At 40.8% G+C, this 19,039-nt stretch overlaps 2 protein-coding genes across 4 annotated transcripts in view; both read left to right on the forward strand.

Annotated features, from left to right (window-relative positions):
- The window catches only part of NIBAN1 (niban apoptosis regulator 1), a 69,486-nt gene extending 56,845 nt beyond the window's left edge, over window positions 1-12,641 (forward strand). For both annotated transcript variants that reach the window (XM_055724713.1, XM_055724714.1), the window contains exons 7-14: window positions 456-560; window positions 655-817; window positions 1,774-1,961; window positions 2,218-2,379; window positions 5,216-5,326; window positions 5,914-6,021; window positions 7,158-7,269; window positions 8,230-12,641. In XM_055724713.1, the coding sequence (XP_055580688.1) occupies window positions 456-560; window positions 655-817; window positions 1,774-1,961; window positions 2,218-2,379; window positions 5,216-5,326; window positions 5,914-6,021; window positions 7,158-7,269; window positions 8,230-9,956 (2,676 nt within the window). In that variant the 3' untranslated portion in view covers window positions 9,957-12,641. The remainder of the gene's footprint in view (window positions 1-455; window positions 561-654; window positions 818-1,773; window positions 1,962-2,217; window positions 2,380-5,215; window positions 5,327-5,913; window positions 6,022-7,157; window positions 7,270-8,229) is intronic.
- Window positions 12,642-13,080: 439 nt separating this feature from the next.
- The window catches only part of EDEM3 (ER degradation enhancing alpha-mannosidase like protein 3), a 32,592-nt gene continuing 26,633 nt past the window's right edge, over window positions 13,081-19,039 (forward strand). For both annotated transcript variants that reach the window (XM_055724725.1, XM_055724724.1), the window contains exons 1-2: window positions 13,081-13,381; window positions 15,983-16,028. In XM_055724725.1, coding sequence (XP_055580700.1) covers window positions 13,221-13,381; window positions 15,983-16,028 — 207 coding nt within the window. In that variant the 5' untranslated portion in view covers window positions 13,081-13,220. The remainder of the gene's footprint in view (window positions 13,382-15,982; window positions 16,029-19,039) is intronic.

Raw genomic sequence — 19,039 nt, forward strand, 5'->3', positions numbered from 1 at the left:
TAGAACAATTTCTTTTCAATGGTACCTTCTCTGGGAGGGTGTGCATGTCCCACAGCAAGGTCAGTTTGGGGAAGCATCAGTCAGCAAACCAACTTTTCAAATGTTTTTGATCCAGTTACTCAGTTGATATCGATCATTTTAGCTCTATTGATTTGCACATGGCAATTTCATAATAGCATGCAGTAAGTTTAAACAGGCTTTGTAGTTCAACATCTTTGTTCATTGATGTCGATTGCCTCAAAGTCTTTCAGTGAAAAATGCTTCAGATTAAATGCATGGAGTTTCCCTCAGGCATATCTAGTATTTTAAATCCAGCCCTCCTGGTAACCTGGAGTAGCTCAGCCACTGTACATTTGAGGTTGCCTGTGTTTGCACGTCACTCTGTGATGCAAGTGCTCAGTTTTCAGATGAAGAACAGTGTGTGAAAATGCCATTTTAATCTTCTGACCATATAGATCCTGAGCAACCTTGTGATGGAGGAACTTCTGCCTAACCTTCAGACAATGATCCTGCCTAAAATGAAAGGCAAGCGGAATGATAGGAAGCGGGCCTGGTTTAGTGTAAGTACTGATATTTGCAGGGTAGTTATTTCTCATAGCAATTGTCTGTGTATGCTGATTCTGATCTATGCTTCTTAATTTGATTTGGGTTTAGATCGTAGAAGAAACTTACGGCTTAGTCCAGCAGCAGGTGGCAGAAGGATTAAGTACCTTGAAAGAAGAATGCAGAGATTTTGCAAAATCTCTTGAAGGAACCATTCGTTCAGACATGGATCAGATTCTGAACTCCAAGAACTTCTTAGCTGGAAAAATTAATGGTTAGTGGAGGAACAGCTGTGTTTTGGAGCAATTTTTTAATGTTTCATTTTTGTGTTGCTTAAATTACCAGTTGTCATTGTTTTGAAATCCTCATGTGTTTTGAAAAATCCAGTTGGAGACACTGGTTTTCAGGGAACAAATACTTTGAGCCTCAGCTGCCTTTGATGGGAACTGATACCTGTGGCCAGTGTGATACCTGTGAAAATACCAGGTCTTCTAGAGCTGACAGGTTTTGAGTATCCTGATTAGAGTTTCTCATTCTGCTTTCATTTTCACTTGGACAGCCTTATGTAATGAAGAGACAGGTCACATGAGCATAATTAAAAGTGTAGTGGTTTTGACCTGATGTCTAGGAATATTCCACAAAACCAGGTTCTGGTTATGTGAAAATTCATAGGCTACCAAAGATTATTTAAACCAAAGGGCTTCTTAGGTGGTTTTAAACTAAGTATAATTTTTCTATGACTATAAAAATGAGTGTAAAAAGCAGGTGAAACATTAGCTGATGTTGCTTACGCTAGCAAATAAAGAAATAGCTGATAATTTAGGAGCTATTTTGATAAAACTCAGGGTGTTCTGTTGATATTCTTACTTACCAGACTAGGAAGTTTTCAGTGAACTGTAGAGTACCAAGTTCAGGTGCCTCCTTATAGAGTGATCGTGGCCATGCTCTGTGCAAACCTCCCAGTATGTATAAATACTTAGAGCTGCCTTTTCCTCTGCTCCCACAGGGCCCCCAAGCCACTAGCCTTTGGTGAGGTGGGGCATGGGAAAGATGTTTCATTGTCATTCATAAAACTAAAAACTCTCCTTTCATCACCCTCATCATCTTTATGGAGGTGTGACTCCAGGGAAAAATACAGTAATTTAATTTGTTGTAAAGTGAATCAGATTACTTTTTTCACTATATCTCTTAGTAGCCTAAATGCTGCTGTTGTATTGTCTTACACTCCAGCCACTGTTTCTGAGCCTGCCCAGAAGTGCTGCACAGAAAACATCCAGCCGTTTCTCACGTCAATATTAGAGGAGCTCATGGGTCCAGTGAGTTCTGGATTCACTGAAGTCCGCTCACTTTTTGATAAAGAAGTTAATGAAATCATCCAGGACTTCCAGAAGACAAACGATATCATGAAGCTAAAGGAGGTAAGACAAAAATATATTTGGAACCTTTTATATTAGCACAAGAACCTTCTAGCTAGAACTTGGCTGACAGCACCATTTGCTTTCCCAGGTGGTAGGGGTTTAGCATTTGGTTGTGTCATTTTGAAAGTCTTCTGGTATTTGAGCAACTAGAGTGTAGATACCAGAATTTGTTTTAGGGCCACTGTTACATTCTCTATTAAAAATTCGCCTCAGGTTGCTTTCTCTCAAAACCTGTTCTTCCTCCACTGGAATGCAGAATGTGGATCAGCTTATGAACCTACCATTCAACTCTGTGAAAATGGAGCCCTGCTACCTGAAAGTGAACCTCCTCCAGGAGCTCCTTCAGGACCTCAAGAGTCGCTTCAAGGTCTATCATATTGATTTTGTGATTCAGAGGACACAGAACTTCATGCAAGAGGTACTGTAAGATCCAGTTTTTCCTCCTGGGAGAACAGGTTAGGTTTGTCCTTCTAATCTGCTTCAAAGTAATCTTGATAAAAAGTTGAGCAAGAGCGCCAGAATATCTCTCAAATCAAAGTACAGGTAACAAAACCTAAGAAAATCAGAGCTAGAAGATGTTTGACATTTATATTTGTGAGGTTGCGTGTGTGAGTCTCAGCAAGGAACAAAAATTTTGGATGTATCCTTTCTTCCCCTGCACTTTCATGTTCTGAATTCTCAGCGTCTCAGCACCCAAGAAAGTTGTGGTTGTAACCAATGCGGTGGCTAAAATTTACCACCAAAAGGTTGATTTTTCAGGAAGGGTCTTAAATACATTTTACCAAAATGGAATGTCTCCTCCTTAGTAGTGTGTTTTCTCATTAATATGAAGTAAGGCAATTAATGTTAGAAACTGGCAATTACTTGGACACAGGTGACGTCTCAGGATATAGCTGCATGTAGGTGCTTTAAGCAACTTCAATCCTCATGCGAATGGTTGAAGCGACGACATAATTTCAGATTTAAAATGAACTCTTATCTCTTTTTCCTTTAGTGTATGTTGGTATAGGCTATAATTTTGCTTTGCTTTTATTTCTTTTGGATGCCTGGCCAGAAATCTATTAGGAACTGGCCAGTAGACTTACTTCGATTGCCAGATCACAAGGCAGATTTGGCCTTGTATCTCTATGTTGAACCCTGTGATTTTAATCCATAGTTGAGAAACTAAATAATCTAGTCAGTAATCTTGTGAAATGGAGCTGGTCCAGTTCTACAGAGTGGGAGTTATGAATATGGAAAGCAAGTCTCTAGCACAGTGCTGGAACAGGGTTTTCCTAAAAGCAGCTCTTCTAAGTACAGCTGTGATCAGCAGCCAAAGAATTATTCAGAAATAAAATTCTGATTTCATGTCTGGGTCTTTCGGGGGGACCGTTCCAGAATGCTGCCAGATAAAATGTCTTTCAGTAAGTGAAGCCCATGAGGCAAGACAAAGAAGCAGACAGAAAATAGATCCCATGCAAACCAAGTGGTGTTTTTTTCTGAACAGCACGAGTCAAAACTGACAATCAATAAGTTAAATTAAAGCACAAGTTGTTCTAAAAATGCTGGTATTGCTTCTCTCTCTTTAAAAGGCTGGTATTTTTCTCATAAAAATAGTATGTAGTTTCATTTTGTGTCCATGGACATTTATTTTATTAACGAGTAAGGCGAGACATGGCTATGCTCATGTAGTCTTAAAAGAAGCATTTGGTTTAACTCTTAACTGGGCAGAGGCTGGAGGAGGATTCCTTGGCTTGGGAGCTTGGCATCCTCTAGTGGCCAATTTTAGGAAATTTGGGAGCAGAATGCTCAACTGGCATTAATAAAGCAGCTGCAGTGACTTCACCAGAACTACACCAATTTATGATTTGCTTCCAATAAAAATTGAAATAAAAAGTGAGTAGTTCATCTTTAATTAGCCTCACTTAACTCTACACTGATCCTGTCTTTTTCTTGCATCCAAGGTCTTGCTGTGCATGAGTATTTACTGTACAGCTTTCTGATGCATCCACAAATTGAGTAAACCTCCATCTTCTCCATTGCCACTTGTAAACACAGTCTGTATAGTCCAACGCTACATTATCTGCAAAGCCAGTTACAAAAATCAGCCTTCAACATTTGTCACTGCGTATTTTCATTCATGAAAATACTGCTAGCCAAGGAGGAGTTGAAAGCATGTCTTATCCATAAGTATGTACATACTCATTTACAAACTACAAGAAGTCCTCTACAGTATATGGCTGTCTATGTATATTGACTGGGATGGGTCCCATGGGATACAGAGGAAGACCCAGCCATGTGGACAGCCTCTCTGGGCTTGTTTCTGTACTCCTCCAATAAGAATATATTAAAATTTGAATGGAAACACTTAGGTAAAAAAGGCAAAACCTCATTAAGTAGACATAATTACCGCTTGCAGTACTGTTTTTCTGAAATATCTTTTCAGAGTAGGGGATTTAATATTTTTAATGACTCTCTGGATAACCTGAAAATATGGCAAATGCCAGCCTAACATAATTCTGTGAGAAATAATTGTGCTCTGTGCAATTTTTGTGAATAATTGTATTATAAGGACAGCTACTGATTAATTACTTTTAAAAATAATTTATCTGTAGTATTAATGATTAAGACCATAAAAATCTGGTAGGAGTCAATGGGATTCTTATTATGGATAATCAGTTTTATGTATGGCCTTTATATGTAGACAATCAATTTTACTTCTTGTCCTTGTCACTGTAAGTTTAGATGGTGACAGGAGATAATATATATATGCTACTGTGCTGTGATAGCATAATAATGATACCAAGGCTTAATTTGCTTTATTTATTGTGACATTTCTGTGCATGTTAGCCTTCAGAGAACTGAAACAGCTGAAAAATTTTGGACGTTTTAATTAATCTACTCTGAGCAAGTTTGCTGCTGGAACTGTTTGTTTAGTTACATTAGCAGACTTCCTAGTATAAACCTGCCTATAAACTCAAGAGAGATGCTGAGGCAGTTTCATTTTCTTATTCTCTTGCATTAGATAATCTTCTTTTGGGTTTCCCATTCCAAAACTGAGTGTTGCAATCTAAACTAAACAAGGCTTTCCTTCCCCTTTCACAATCATTTAAAGTACTGGAAATATTTATTGATCTTAGGCCCGTTATATTTTCTCCAATTCACCTTCTCAAAAATACAATCTAAGTTAATAGTTATATTTACAGTGCTTCTTTACATAGGTAGGATTTTTATGTTATTGGTCTTTAACAGATTTTTTTATTTATTATTTTTAGCTGATGGAAAATGCAGTTTATACTTTTGAGCAGTTGTTCTCTCTAAGTCCCCAGGCAGACTCAGTGAAAGTTGCAACAACTATTGAAAAAGTCAAGCTGAGAGTACTGAAGGTAAGTGTAATTCAGCAGCACTTGCACAGGAGGACCTTGGGTTCTGCCTTGTTGGAAATGGAGAATTTATTTTATGTGAATTTAGCTCAGTATTTGAAAGAAGAGGTTGGGTGGCACTTAGCAAAGCTCCTCATTTTGGGGGTAAAACCTAATTCTGGGGAGACCCTTGTAAAAGTATTTACATGTGCAGCCCCTTTAATTGCAATTAAACAAGCTGGTTATGATGCTGTCAATCTGGGTAAATATTTTTTTATTAGCTTTATAATTAGCCTACCCCTAGAATTCAGAAGAGGCAGTGCTGAAGTACCTGGAAAGAGCATTCAGGGGCTGATTCTAGGCTAGGTATTAAAAAAATGAAGATAAAGAGATTCCAGAAAACTAAATTTCAGAGTATTTTTGTAAAAACTGGAATAACCTGCATGGGAATTCAAACCCCTGATTGTGTTTGCATGAGTGCACCCATGATGTGGTATCCTTTGGGATTTATCTGTCACCAGTCACAGAGTAACAAGAACCAGTTCCTCCTATGAGTGATTAATAACCCCAAACATGTTTGGGCTTGTTTCTCCTTTTGTCTGTTTTGACAGCAATATGATTATGACAGCAGCACCATCCGGAAGAAGATATTTCAAGAAGCACTGGTACAGATTACTTTGCCCACAATGCAAAAGACACTGGCTTCAACATGCAAACCAGTAGGTTTCTGTGATTAAAAAGATACAGTAATAAAAGGCAGGGAAGGATTAACACCTTGGCAGTAAATCCTCAACTCTGTAAAGCTGTTTTCTTTTGAGAGTTGTGCAGATTGGCTGCCTGATTAGCAAAATGATGCTTCAATTTGCCAGTTCATGGATTGGGTAGATGTGGAACATAAGGAAGATTTTGGGAAACAGGGAAGCTGTATATACAGCTTTCTTTCTCTTTGCCCATCCCTGTTTCATTTCTTCCATATAGATCTGACGTCACCTCAAACCAGACTCCTCTTGACAGTTACAATTGTAGGTTATGAGCCTACCCTTACGTTCAGCAGCCAGGCTGCAGGCTGAAATTCAGTCCGTGGGAGAGGGTGCTTTGCTCTTCAGCAGCACCCCAAGGTGCAGCTGTGACCATACACCGCCTCTGCTGATGATCTTCAAAGCCTAATGCCTGCTTGGGCAGCAGGAGCAGCAAGCAGACAGGCCGTGCACTTCCTTTCCGTGATTTTAAATGGAAGTAATTGCATCAGCACTGCTGCCCTTAATTAAATAGGTAGGTTAGTTCTCAGCTACTGCTGGTGAGGAAATGCCTCAATGTTTGTCCAAGGAGGCAAATCCATACTGAGCATGGAAGATACAGGGTTTGGGTTTGTTTTTCTAATAGGTGTGTAACATTTTTACCTTACTGATTTATACGCAATAGGCTGTCTAGACAATAATTGAGTCATTATCACTAAGCAGCTGCTTGGTGGTCTATAAAAAGTAAATGAACTCTGCCCCCTTCTAGAAGAGGCACCTACATAAAAATATCTGGAGGCTTTCAAGTAAAAGATCAAGACTTGACTGGACATGTCAGTTGTGTCATGCATTTGCTTCTAGAGCTGACTGCTCATTTCTGTAGAGGTACAAATGCAGAAGGCTCGTGGGAAATTAAATAGAATGGGCTCGGGGGAAGTTTGCACCACCACTGCTTCCTCTGTCCCGTATGACACAGATATGATGTGGAGCTCCACCCTCTCTACATATATTCAAGGTGATAAAATGGTTGTCCTTGTGCTTAGACACCATGTGTTGAAGCAGGACTCCTAAAATCTCTCATTTTTATGCATCTGTTCCTTTCTTCTCTGTCTGCACAGGAGCTGCAGAAATATGAGCAGTTCATTTTTGCTGATTACACTAGTGTGATCCAAGTAGAGAATGTGTATGAAGAGATTTTATATCAGACACTGCTTGAAGAAACCCTGAAAGGTGAGAACATTCATGAGGTGACAGTAGTAATGTTTCAGCTGTCAACTGTGAGCTCCTGCTTCAGAGCTTCCCAGCATTCTAATCTGGCTGTTTCAGATCCAGGCCCCACTCTCCCAAAGTCTGGTGGTTACAATGCTACAGTGTTTTCATTTAGCTCACTAAAGATGTGTGACGAGCCCTAAAATCTGAATTATGGGGCAACTTTACTAAATCTGGGAAACTCAAAGTGATAGGTTGGCACGAGCCTATTTCTAACAAAACGTAATTACGCCAACTTCCTTTTATCTTCATTCCCTGAGCCAAGGAGTGAGATTATGCTCTTGCTTGCAAAGACTTTGTGATATCTAATGGCAGTGCAAATGAATTTCCCCAAATGAAATTAACTGCTGGATGCAGTTTCCAGTACATCACTGATGCCAGAGCAGTACTCCATGCAGATCTCTCTGCTTTTGTGTCAGAAAACTAAACTACTCTTGGTGGCGTATATAGATAAATAAAATACTTGCATCTTTCTGGATCTGTCTGTCTATCTATACCCTAGATAACAGACAAGGATATGTATCGTACAGTAAGTTTTAACAGACCCTCTTTGGTGCTCCTGTTCAAAAACACCAGTATAATAATTAATATGAGTACACTTTTATTTATATATTCAGTGTAAATCCTTCTGCACTGAAACATTACCTTCATGCATTGTGGGTCCTGTGTTAGTTTTCTATTACAGCAATGCTTAGGTCAACATTGAAGTTCCATTATTCAAAACAGAGAAAATCCCCACCCCCCAGTAAAGAAATGTAAACTAAAAGCAAGTTGAAAATGAAAATCACTGTTATCTGTAATATCAAAATGTATAACATTAGAAACTCGCGTAAACACTTCTTTAATGTACCTCTGTCAAGGTACATTAAAGATCAAAGATTTAATTTTTGATTAACAGTTTGATTTCTCTGTTTTATTTAGTGATAAAAGAAGCTGCCATTATGAAGAAGCACAACCTCTTTGAAGATAACTTGAATTTGCCCTGTGAAAGCGTGTCCAGCTTAACAGACCTAAAGACCCCTTCAGGGTCAGCACAAACAACTCCTGCAAAAAAGCCTTCCACTGCCCGAGCTGAGATGTCAGACACTGAAGCTCAAAGTGATGAAACGCTTATTGTGACAGGGAAAATTCCTTGGGAGAAGGATGCTGATTATAGAAAGTCATCAGACAAAGAGGCAGTCACTTCTGTTAATACAGCTGGGGATCAGGCAAGCAAAAGTGAAGAAGTGATCAGTACAGACATTGGCAAAAAAGAGGAGTCCCTTTCAGCTACCCTTACAAAACAAGAAGTTGCAGAGGAAAAAAGTTCTTTGGAGAACAAAGACTCAGTGAAAGCAGAATGTGTAGTGAACACTGAGAAAGAGCTTAAGACACAAGAAGAAGCTGCGGAGGAAAAAGTAGCTTGTGGCACTGAAACTGCAGTGAAAGATTTTGGAGGCAGCCTTAAAAAAGAACTTAAGGTACATGAAGAGGCAGTGGAGGAAAAGGTAACTTCTGAGAGTCAAACAGCAATGGATGCTGCGTTTGTTGGTGGCATTGAAAAAGAAAGCAAAGCACAGGAAGAACTTTCTGAGATAAAACTGACTTCCCCACATGATAATGTAGCAGAAGCGGAGATTTTAGGGAATGCTGAAGAGAAAATCAAGGTAGAAAAAGAAATTTCAGAAAAATTATCTCAGAGAGAAAATGTGGTAGGAACAAGGTTTGAAGAGGATAGTAACAAAGAAAGCAGTGACCAAGGAGCAAGTACTGAAACAAGGGTTATTGCCCAGGATGAAAACACAGGGAAAGAAGGGTTTGGGGATAATCCTCAAAAAGAAAGCAGGTTAAAAGAAAAGAGTTGTAAATCCCCTGATGATGTGAATGAGATAAAGAGTTTGCTGATGGTAGCAGTTGAGATACCAGCAGATACTCCAGCTGAGAACATAAAGGAGATTTGTGAAGATGAGATATTAAAGCTGCAGCAGCACAATAAAGAGGACGAGTTGAGCAAAATGGCTGCAGCAGAAATTCAAGTGAGCCAGACAATGATGAATAAAGATACAGCAGAATGCACAGAGTTCAAGGAGGACCAATCATCTTCATCTAGTTTGGGGACAGATGGTATGAATTTAGTGAATGTGTCCAAGGGGGCCTGCAATATGGCACAAGCAGAATGGCTGGTGGAAAGCTCAGATACACCTCAAGAGGTAAAGGCAGAGGTGGAGATGAAGCAAAGCATTTGGTACACAGGTGTGAGAAGCTGTGGAAGTGATAGATTGCAGTCAGAGGAACACACTGAAAACGTGTCCAAAGGCAAAAGATTAGATGGGGAAGAGGGAGGCACAGGAAATAACCATGCTGTCCCAGTGGAAGTAGGGACTGAGGGCTTTTTTCATAATCCTGCTGAAAATGCAGACACAATGCAAGTGCCTGTTTTGGATACAGAAAACCCAACAGGACTGCTAGATGTGCCGGTTTCTTTGGTGCCAGAGCAGAGCAAGGTTAGCGCCAAAGAGGTGACAGGAGATACAGAGGCTAGTGGGGGTGAAGGGCAGCCAGAAGATGAATCGTCTTCACACAGAGAAACAAAAAGCACCGAAGTAAAAGATGTTTTCACAGAGGAAAACAGAGAAGACAGTTATGCACAGCAAAACTCTGAAGAGTAAAAAGCATTTTTCAGCCCAGCCCTGCAGGATTTATTTACTCCAGTAATCCCTGTTTAATTGTGAATACTTACTTGGGTCAGGGCTAGAGGAACTGGGCTTTATGGTATTACCAGCTCTTGCAGATTTAGCATGGAACCCTTCCTGAGAGATGGGTAATACGTTTCTTTTTGGTTAAAGCCGTCACTGTTTAAAACCGGGTTACTGTTGGGGAATCTCATATTTCTCTGAAAATTTGCTACTTTTTATGGCTATAGAAAAAGTCTGAAAATGTGACCACTGAATGCTTCAAAAGCAACTCACCCCCAACTGTAAAGGTATTTTAACAACTTAACTGTTCTTAGTGTTTTAGCAGGGGAGTAGCTCATGATTTTTACATGCATGGATTTGACAAGTACTGCTATGATTCTTAGGTGGTTGGTACATACATTTCTAGTCAAGGATGCTTTTAGTATTTGCATGCAGTATACAGGAAATACGTACACCTTTTAGTAGTTAAACAGACCAAATAGTTAATTTAGTAGGTTGCTCAAAAGCCACACTCTATGCAAACTCGGCAAACTGATCACTTAATTATTTTGAAGTTTTGACAGATATTAAAGACAAGCAAGTGTTCTGATTTTTTTTTCTCTTATTGCTATATTTAAAATGGGGAAAATATGGGAGCAGGTTTCTCAGTCCCACTCTGCACTTCTGGGTTATTTAGCCTTCCAGAGCACTTTACGGCTATTTTATTTTGTTTTATTTTATGGAAGGGAAAGATGAGAATGTTTACAATAATTGTAACCAATAGGCAGCATCTTTCTGGTTTACTTCCCACCATAAAATATATTCACTTTCATCCGTCTAATGCAGAATATTAAGAGTTCTGCCATTCCCATTCTTACTGAGTTACCCAGTTCTGTAGGCCTTTTTAGGTGCAGAAATTATGTAATAAATTGCAATAATTGTGAAATATCATAATCATTGCTAATAATGTCTAATACAGATGTTAACTGAAGCAGAAAGCAGCCAAAGGTTATTCACATGTGCTTGGGTTTTGGAGGGCAGAATCACATCGCAAAAGCAGTTAGTAAAATAAGACCTACTGCTTTCATAGCTGGCATATATATTATCATCCACATCAAACCTGGATCTATGCGTGAAGTTGCTTATATGCATTATTTGCATGCACAGTTTAAAGACTGCACAGGAAAGTTTGGAAATTAAAACCAGTATTTTAATAAAATGGCCTTTAGAGTTCAAAACCTCCCTTTAGAGGTCAATTTAAAACACCTTAAAAATTTGGCCTTCAGACTGTTTCTGAATAAATATAATACAGTACAGAACAGCAAAGATTAATGACAAATACAGTTTGGACTGCAGGATTTACAGGCATAAAGACATGGGAAGAAATAACAAAGTCCCAAGACTTTGTTGGCATTTAACTTCAAGAAATTGTGCCAAATCTATTATTGAATGTTATTGAAGTATGCTATAATACTAACAGAGAATTGACACTAGAGGAGCAAGCAAATATTGCTGCATAAGTAAGGAACGTTGTTGAGCAACTGAACCAACTGCAAAGTCACTATTGTAAAATTAATGCAACTCCTATTTATTCCAGAAGCCATGCTGTGGTATAGATACAGATCACAGGTCACAGAGGTTTTCCTTGCAAAAGTACTTTGACTTATTTCCTTCTTATATTTCATGGAAAAATACTAATTTGTAAACACACAAACCACTGTCAGCCAGTATTTAAAAAAAATCCTTAGTTATTTCACTGTCAGCTGCTTTGTTTTTGCAAATCATAAGCTATTTCTGATAGGTACCAAACATTAAGTGTCTTCAAATTATAACGTGTACTTTAAAGTTAAGCAGCACCAGTCTCTTTTAGCCATGCTAAAATCGGGGAATATGGCATTTTAATACATTTTTTTATACAAAAGAGGATTACCAAGACAGTGAGTCTGTGAAAAACACTGCTGTCTCCTACAAAAGCCGTTTACAGCTGATATGAATTAGATACATATGTACAGAAAATACTTCATAATGGTTCCCATCATAGTATTTTTTTTGTTATTTCTATCATAGGCTTAGATCTGGGTAATACTTTCCTATAATATTGAAGAATTGAGTTGTTGAATACAGATACTCAACATACTTGTTTTTCACAAGGAGAATGGGAAAGAACAAGGAAGATCTAGCATATACATCTCTCTGTTCTGCAACTTAAATAGAAGTTCCTCATGGCTAGGGGACTGATTTTTTGCCTTTGTGGACGTTTTCTGTACATTCAGATGTCTGCAAATGGATAGAGTAATATTTTTTAAGTCTTTAACCAGACTTGGGTAGAGGTGACAGCAATTTAGAGGTCAGCAATCTGCAACATTATGTTGGACCACTGATTAAAAATTATAATAATCCACCCATTCAGGAAGTTTTGTCGCTTTCATGGGATTTCCAACACATACCTGGAATGAATTATTTTGCTTGTAAACTAGGAACAATAATAAATCACCTTTCAGCGCCTGGAGGGCTGAGGGTTCAAGCACCACAGTGCCTTGAGGGAAGCGGGCTGGGGGGGCATTACCACGGTTTTATTTCATGGGGTTGCTAGTTTTAAAGGACAGGATATGAAACACATTGTACCTTGCTTGTAACTTTGTAAAAACGCTTGTCATGAAAATAAAAGCTCTTCCCTTCCATCGTTGGGAGGCTGGGTTTGTGCATGTGTGATAATTTAATTTGGGGGGGTGTACTACAAAAAAAAAGGAGGGGCACTTCAAGCAGCTGCCGGAGGGCGAGCAAAGGAGACGCTTGCCTTGCACTCTCCCCAGCCGAGGAGTGTGTTTTGGGCTTAGTTTCGCTGCTGGACGCCCGGCTGGCAGCTCTCCTCAGGGAGCGCGAACTACGGCCCGCTCCCGGTGCATGCCGGGAGCTGTAGTCTGGCGCCACCGCGCCCGCGCGCCGCTCCCCCGCCTCTCCTTTTGTCCACGTCGCCCTCTCGGTCGGCGCGCCGCTGCTGTCACGTGGCCCGCGCGCCCTCCCGCCTCTCGGCGCTCCTGCGCCGTTCCTATTGGCCCGGCGGGGCGGCGCGTGCGGGGGGACCCGGAAGCGGCGTAGCGAGGCGGTTTCCTTGGCTACGCCACAGGAAAGCGGAGGGCCGGTCCCTTCCGCCTGCGCGTCGGCGGTGGGAGCCGCGGCCGCCGCGCCGCGAGGGGCGGGCAGCGGGCGAGATGGGCCGGAGCCGGGCCTAGCGGCAGCAGGCAGGCGGCCGCGGCCATGAGCGGAGCTGTGGGCTGCCAGGGGGGCGGCGGCGACCGGGGGCCCCGCTGGAGGAGGCCGTGGAAGCTCCTGGCCCTTGGCCTGCTCTCCGCCTCCTCCGTGCTGGCGGCCGCCCCGGGGGCCGGGGCCATGAGCAAGGAGGAGAAGCGCCGGTTGGGGTGAGCGCCGCCGCCGCGCCGGGCTGGGCTGGGCCGGGCCGGGCCGGGAGCTGAAGGGGGAGGAACGGCGGTGGCGCCGGGTCGCCCTCGGGGCCGCCGGAGCCCTGTGAGGCCGAGGCGGAGGCCGGCGGGGCCCGGGCCGAGCCCACCGCCCGCGGCGGCTTCGCGGTGCGCCCGCGTCCCCTCGCCGCTCATCGGGCCCTGGCCGTGCTGGGGCGGCGGGATCCGCGCTCCCCCCGGGGGTCGGGGTGGACAGGACGGGGGCGGCTGTGCCCCTCGCCCGGCGAGCTCCGGGGACGTCTTCCCTGGCTCCCCCTTTCCCCTCCGAGCCAACCGAGATGTGTGGCATCGCCCCCCCCCCCCCCCAGTGCTCTGGGGGGTGTGTGCCAGAGCCGGGCTGCTCTTTCAGGTCAGGTCGCCGCAGTTTGTGGAGCAGGCAGCCCCCTGTCGCCTCTGCTGCCTGTGGGGTCAAACCCCTCTGCCATATGCTTGGCAGCTCCAGTCTTGAAGATTGCAGCCAGTGGTTGTGTGGAATGATGAGTAGAAGTGATCAAAGGTAAATCTAAATCCATAGCCAGTTGCTCTAATTATGGCTTTGCCTCTGGAGCATGTGAGTGTTTGGGAGTCATAAAACAGGTAAAGGTTTACATGTGGTATTGCCTAGTTCCCATATATAAACTAAACTACTTTTGTCCTCAATGCATGTACATGTAAGAAGCCGATTCTCTTTTCATATAGTTTTTAGCTGAAGGATAAAGATTACAGTATAATTGGCAATGTATTGCGCTGCATGAAGTAGGAATTTTTTTTAGCAAGTATGTAATCAAGCATATCGTGAAAGGAGACTGTAGCAAGGTGGAGGTGTGTTTCTTTTACTCAGGTAAAAAGTGATAGGATGAGAGGAAACGGCCTCAAGTTTTGCCAGGGGATGTTAAATTGGGTGTTAGGAGAAAATTCTTCACCCAAAGGGTTATCAAATGCTGCAACAGGCTGCCCAGGGAAGTAATGGAGTCACTGTCCCTGGAGGTATTTGAAAGACTTGTAGATGTGGCAGTTAGGGACGTGGGTTAGTGGTGGACTTGGCAGTGCTAGGTTAACAGTTGGACATGATGATCTTAAAGGTCTTTTCCAACCTAAACAGTTCTATGATTCTGTATAGATCCTATTACTGGGACAGTTTCATCATCATCCTCTTCCCATCTACTGGTCAATTGCACAGCAATGATGCAAAAAATCTGCTGGAGAAACACTGGATGCTCTCATGGTTATTAATCATTAGATAGAAGTTGATACTTAACTCTGATTATGTTTACGGTTATTGGGGGTTTCCATCGTGGGTTCTCAGGGTACTTTGTGTTTTATGTGTTTTCTTCATGTGACTACATAAGGAGTTTGTTTCATTCATCAGTTGGTTTTAAAATTTTTGCATTCATAACTTGCACTGGCTGTATCGTCTGATGCTGCAGGCATACAGAAGTGATGTCTTGCCACGGTTTGTATTTGGGGGCACCAGGCTGGGTCGTTTCTGAATAATGGCAGGTAATCTGTGTATTTCTTTAATGACAAGATCATGTCAGAAAAATGCCCTGCAAATGTGAGTTACATGTAGAGAAATAAAAGTTTTAAGAAGCTTTCTGTATGTTGTATCACTGAACAGCATTGTATGCTTAGTTCATCTGGATATGGCACGTGTGTGTCAAACCCTGGTGTTTTGTCTGCTGCACAGATCCCAGAACTGCAGACTGGATGTAGTCTGTCAAGGACCTGAAAAAAACATCATACTCTGCTCTTTTGATGACTTAATGCATTTGATGAGTTAAAACTACTTCTTAAATTTCCAAGTCGTTGAACTAAATCAGATATTTACAATATAATTGTGGTGTTCTTGTCTGTTTTATGTTCAGTCTTATCAGCAGAGATTTTGAATTATGTTGATGGGAGCTTAGAAATTAGCATGCTCTTTTGCCTTGCGGGGCTCTTCAGTAAAACCGTTAGGCACGACTAGAAGTAGTGCTTTCTCTTGAAAAACCAGTGCTTTTTTTATATAGTGGTATTTCTCACCTTGACTGCTTTTCAAACGTGAAATAAATGTATCCATAAGGGGTTTACTTTAGTATTTGCTTGCCAAGACTTCTAATGCAAGGAGGAAGTGTACCTTGTAACTTATGGCCGTTTTCTGAATCACAGGCAGGAGTTTATGCTGTGTCAATGGTTTTAGGGTTGGTGATTACAAGCAGGATATAATTCTGTTTGCTGGTTTTTGCTGAGCATGGAATGTGTCCCATCTCAGCTTTAATGTGTTGGTGATGTCTACAGCTATTTAAGGGGAAGCACAGCAGAGATCTGCGAGAAGCACTGCGAGAGATCTCAAAATACTTAATTTTGTGTTAAGTGAAGAAGTAGTTTTTCCTTTCTGCAGTGAACGAAAGTAGCTGCATTAGGAAAAATTATTATGCCTGTATTTCATTTACTTGAGTACATTAGTAAAGGACCCATTATTGATATTCAGATATCAAAGCATAATATATCTTGCTGTTCTAGGGTGGTGTGTTAAAGGCCATTGTAAGGCTGACCCTAATGCTTTTTCCTTTTCTTTTTTAGAAACCAAGTGCTTGAAATGTTTGATCATGCATATAGTAATTATATGGTAAGTAAAATACTTGTTTAATTTTTTTAGGAGTTGTTGCTGACCTGAGAGAGAAAGCAGTGTACAGTGCATGACACTCCAGAGTAATGGCAGGGAGGCAGGGATGAAAACAAAGCTGAAATAAATAAGAACACCTGTATAGCCTTTAAAAAGAAATGAACAAATATTACTTCCAGGAAGAGCAGGGGCGGGGGTTGTGATCGCTTTCAGAATGGTACCTAGGAATTGCTAGCAGTAACCTGTTAATCTGTGCCTGAGCTTTCTCAAACCAGTTTACCTCACATCAAGCTGTGAACAGTTTTCATCTTCGGTAAAGTATTTAGTTTGAAATTTCAGACTCCTAAAAATACTGGGAAAAGGAAGCTCAAGAAGAGCTGTCTGTAGACAGCAGATTCTGGAGAATACAAATTGATCTTACTTATTTTGAAGGTAAATGTGCAGTATTTCTTCTGGGGTAATACATGTTAGATGCAGTTTGGTAGCTCTTTTATGAAGAAACACTTTGTAGAACCAAGTACAATAAAAAGGGGATCTGGTGTCATATCCATGCATTATAGCCTCTTCTGAGTCTGTGACTGTCATATGACAGTGAGCCATGCTCGCTATGGTTTCTTCTAGTTTGACTGGTGATTTTCTGCGCAGGTGTCTTCATGTTCTGGATATGTGAGCCATTCTGCACTCTTAGTCAACATACATTAGCTTAGTTTGATATGTTTAAGAATAAAGAATTAGTGGACTGACTTTCCTCAAGTAATAATTACTTTCACATATGCTACAAGTAATAAGACTTCTGAGGAGAAACTGTAAATGTGAGTAAGATAAATATAAAAGATGCGTTCTTACTGAGTTTGTGTAACAATGTTTTTGTTCATTCTTTGTGGCTGTTGCAGGACCCCTTTTCTTTGAAGTTGCACCAGTTCCTGCAGGACAAACCGCTGTCTCTTGACAGTACCTTGCCACATGTCCCAGTTTCTATATATGGTTTAACGCTTTAATATGTAATACAAGCTTAAAAGCTTGTGAGTTACAAGTTTATACAGTACATGAGACTTCTAGAACTCTCGAATGGATAGAAAGACAAGCAAGAGTATTTTCAAAGTGGGTCTAGTTTTTCTTTCTAACATTAGCTCTTGCTTTTGGCACCTGAGCAGTAACTAGTTAGTTGGGGCCTGGTTCCATAAAAAACACTTGGCTTGGGTTTACCATGGCAGTCTGAAGTAAAAACTGTTACGTATTTGGCAAAATTGGATGTCATGTTATATGCCAGTAGAAAGGATCTGTGCTCCTACTATGCATTGTGTGATAAATTAGAAACTGGTAGGTGCCTTGATACACCTGACGCAAGAAAGTTAGAGATGAAAAAGAATTACTTCAGCTATCCTGGAAACTTCGAAGCCAAAAGGATATTCATTTGCCACGTATGCTGGAGCACTAAACAAACAGAGAAATATGACTTGTTTGTGTAAGGTTGAAAAAAGATTGGGCTATCAGACTTGATTCTGACAGCAAGAGAATTAAGTGGTTTTGCAGCTGCTTATGAAACAGCCACCTGAAAAGTTTTGATTTTCTGTTTCTATTTAGAAGACTGAAAATTCATGTTTGCATGCAAGGGGGAAACTCCCTGGTCTCTTTTTTTTCAGTTGTTATCAGGAGCATTGAGTAAAAACTGCTGGTTTTTTTCAGTCCTTTAACAATATTTCTAATAATTGGCATTTTTTGCTTCTTGACTGTCAGAAAGAATATGTGAAAATGTCAGTCACTTGAGGCCAGTAGGTATTTCTTGTTTTACAGCACTGGTAGCAATGTGTCTTTTTTTCGTTACTCAAGTACTGTGCTGCCCTGAGTTTACAGTCCTGAAATTAGGCAATATGATCATCTGTTCAGTCAGAATGTGTAGAAATTCCAGCGTATCTGTTGAGCTTCTTATGTGTAATATTTTCCAGAAGTATGTTTACTGTAACATTTGCGCCATATTTTATATTTAATGGGTCTTGCTACCTTCCTTTGAGGTTACTTGAAAGGGGAGAAGTTACAAGTTGGGAAATGACTTGACCCAGTAAGTAGCCTTTCCTGCTCTAGACAGAGAATAAGTGGATTGGTTTTTTTTCAAAATGTTTCTAGTTCCTTATGATTTTTGAAGTCTAGAAGTTTTTTTCCAGAATTTTTATCACCTTTTTTCTCCATAGTTTAAGCCAGAGATCTTAGTTTTGACATTGCTTTTGTTGTGCACTTCTTTAATCTCTGTTTTTCTGAATACTTGCACAGATATTCGGAAACATCTGAGCCTTATTAAAATGATCTAGATTCTGGCTTTTGTAGTTGAACTTGAGGAAAATATTCATGCAAAGACTTAAAAAACTTGGGAGGGTGGTAGACAGGGAAACAAACCATCCGTTTCAAAAGAAGTTGCTGTAAGAGCTGTTTATTTATAGAAGAATGTTCCTTCCTTTCCTCTCTATTTCATGTTTGAATATAGATTATTTTTTGTACCATATATTTGGAAAGACTTTGAATGTGTTTACTTGCAGTTCAGTGCAGTAGTTGAACTTCTTTTTTATTCTGCCATGTGTTAGTTCTTCACTAAAAGTAAAATCGGAGAGCACCATACAGCAGCCGGTTTTCTGATGAATCAAAAGAGAGAAGCTCATCCCAAATCACTTATATTGGGCTTCTAATGGAGAGGCAATTTCATCTGTGCTTGTTAAAATGAGATATATTTAAGATTAATTTTTCTTAGTGGCAGTGGCTACTCTGAAAGTTTTTCAGTAAAGTCCTATTGCACAATGATGAATTTCAAATCTGTGTCTGTTTCATTTGCTAGCCTGTTTTGTTGGGAGATCGAACCTACAAAACATACATTGGCTTGAACAGGCATTTTATTCTGTCTGCTTGACATAGGCGGTGGTGCCACTCCTGTTGTTTCTGACTGACTAATGAGAAAAAAGTTAAAATAAAGCTTGCTTTGCAGAGTGCTTTTTCTAGAAATGTGGAAAAGAATAGTAGATTTAAAA

The sequence above is a fragment of the Falco cherrug genome, chromosome 12 (genome assembly GCF_023634085.1).
Source record: "Falco cherrug isolate bFalChe1 chromosome 12, bFalChe1.pri, whole genome shotgun sequence".
Taxonomy (NCBI): Eukaryota; Metazoa; Chordata; class Aves; order Falconiformes; family Falconidae; genus Falco; species Falco cherrug.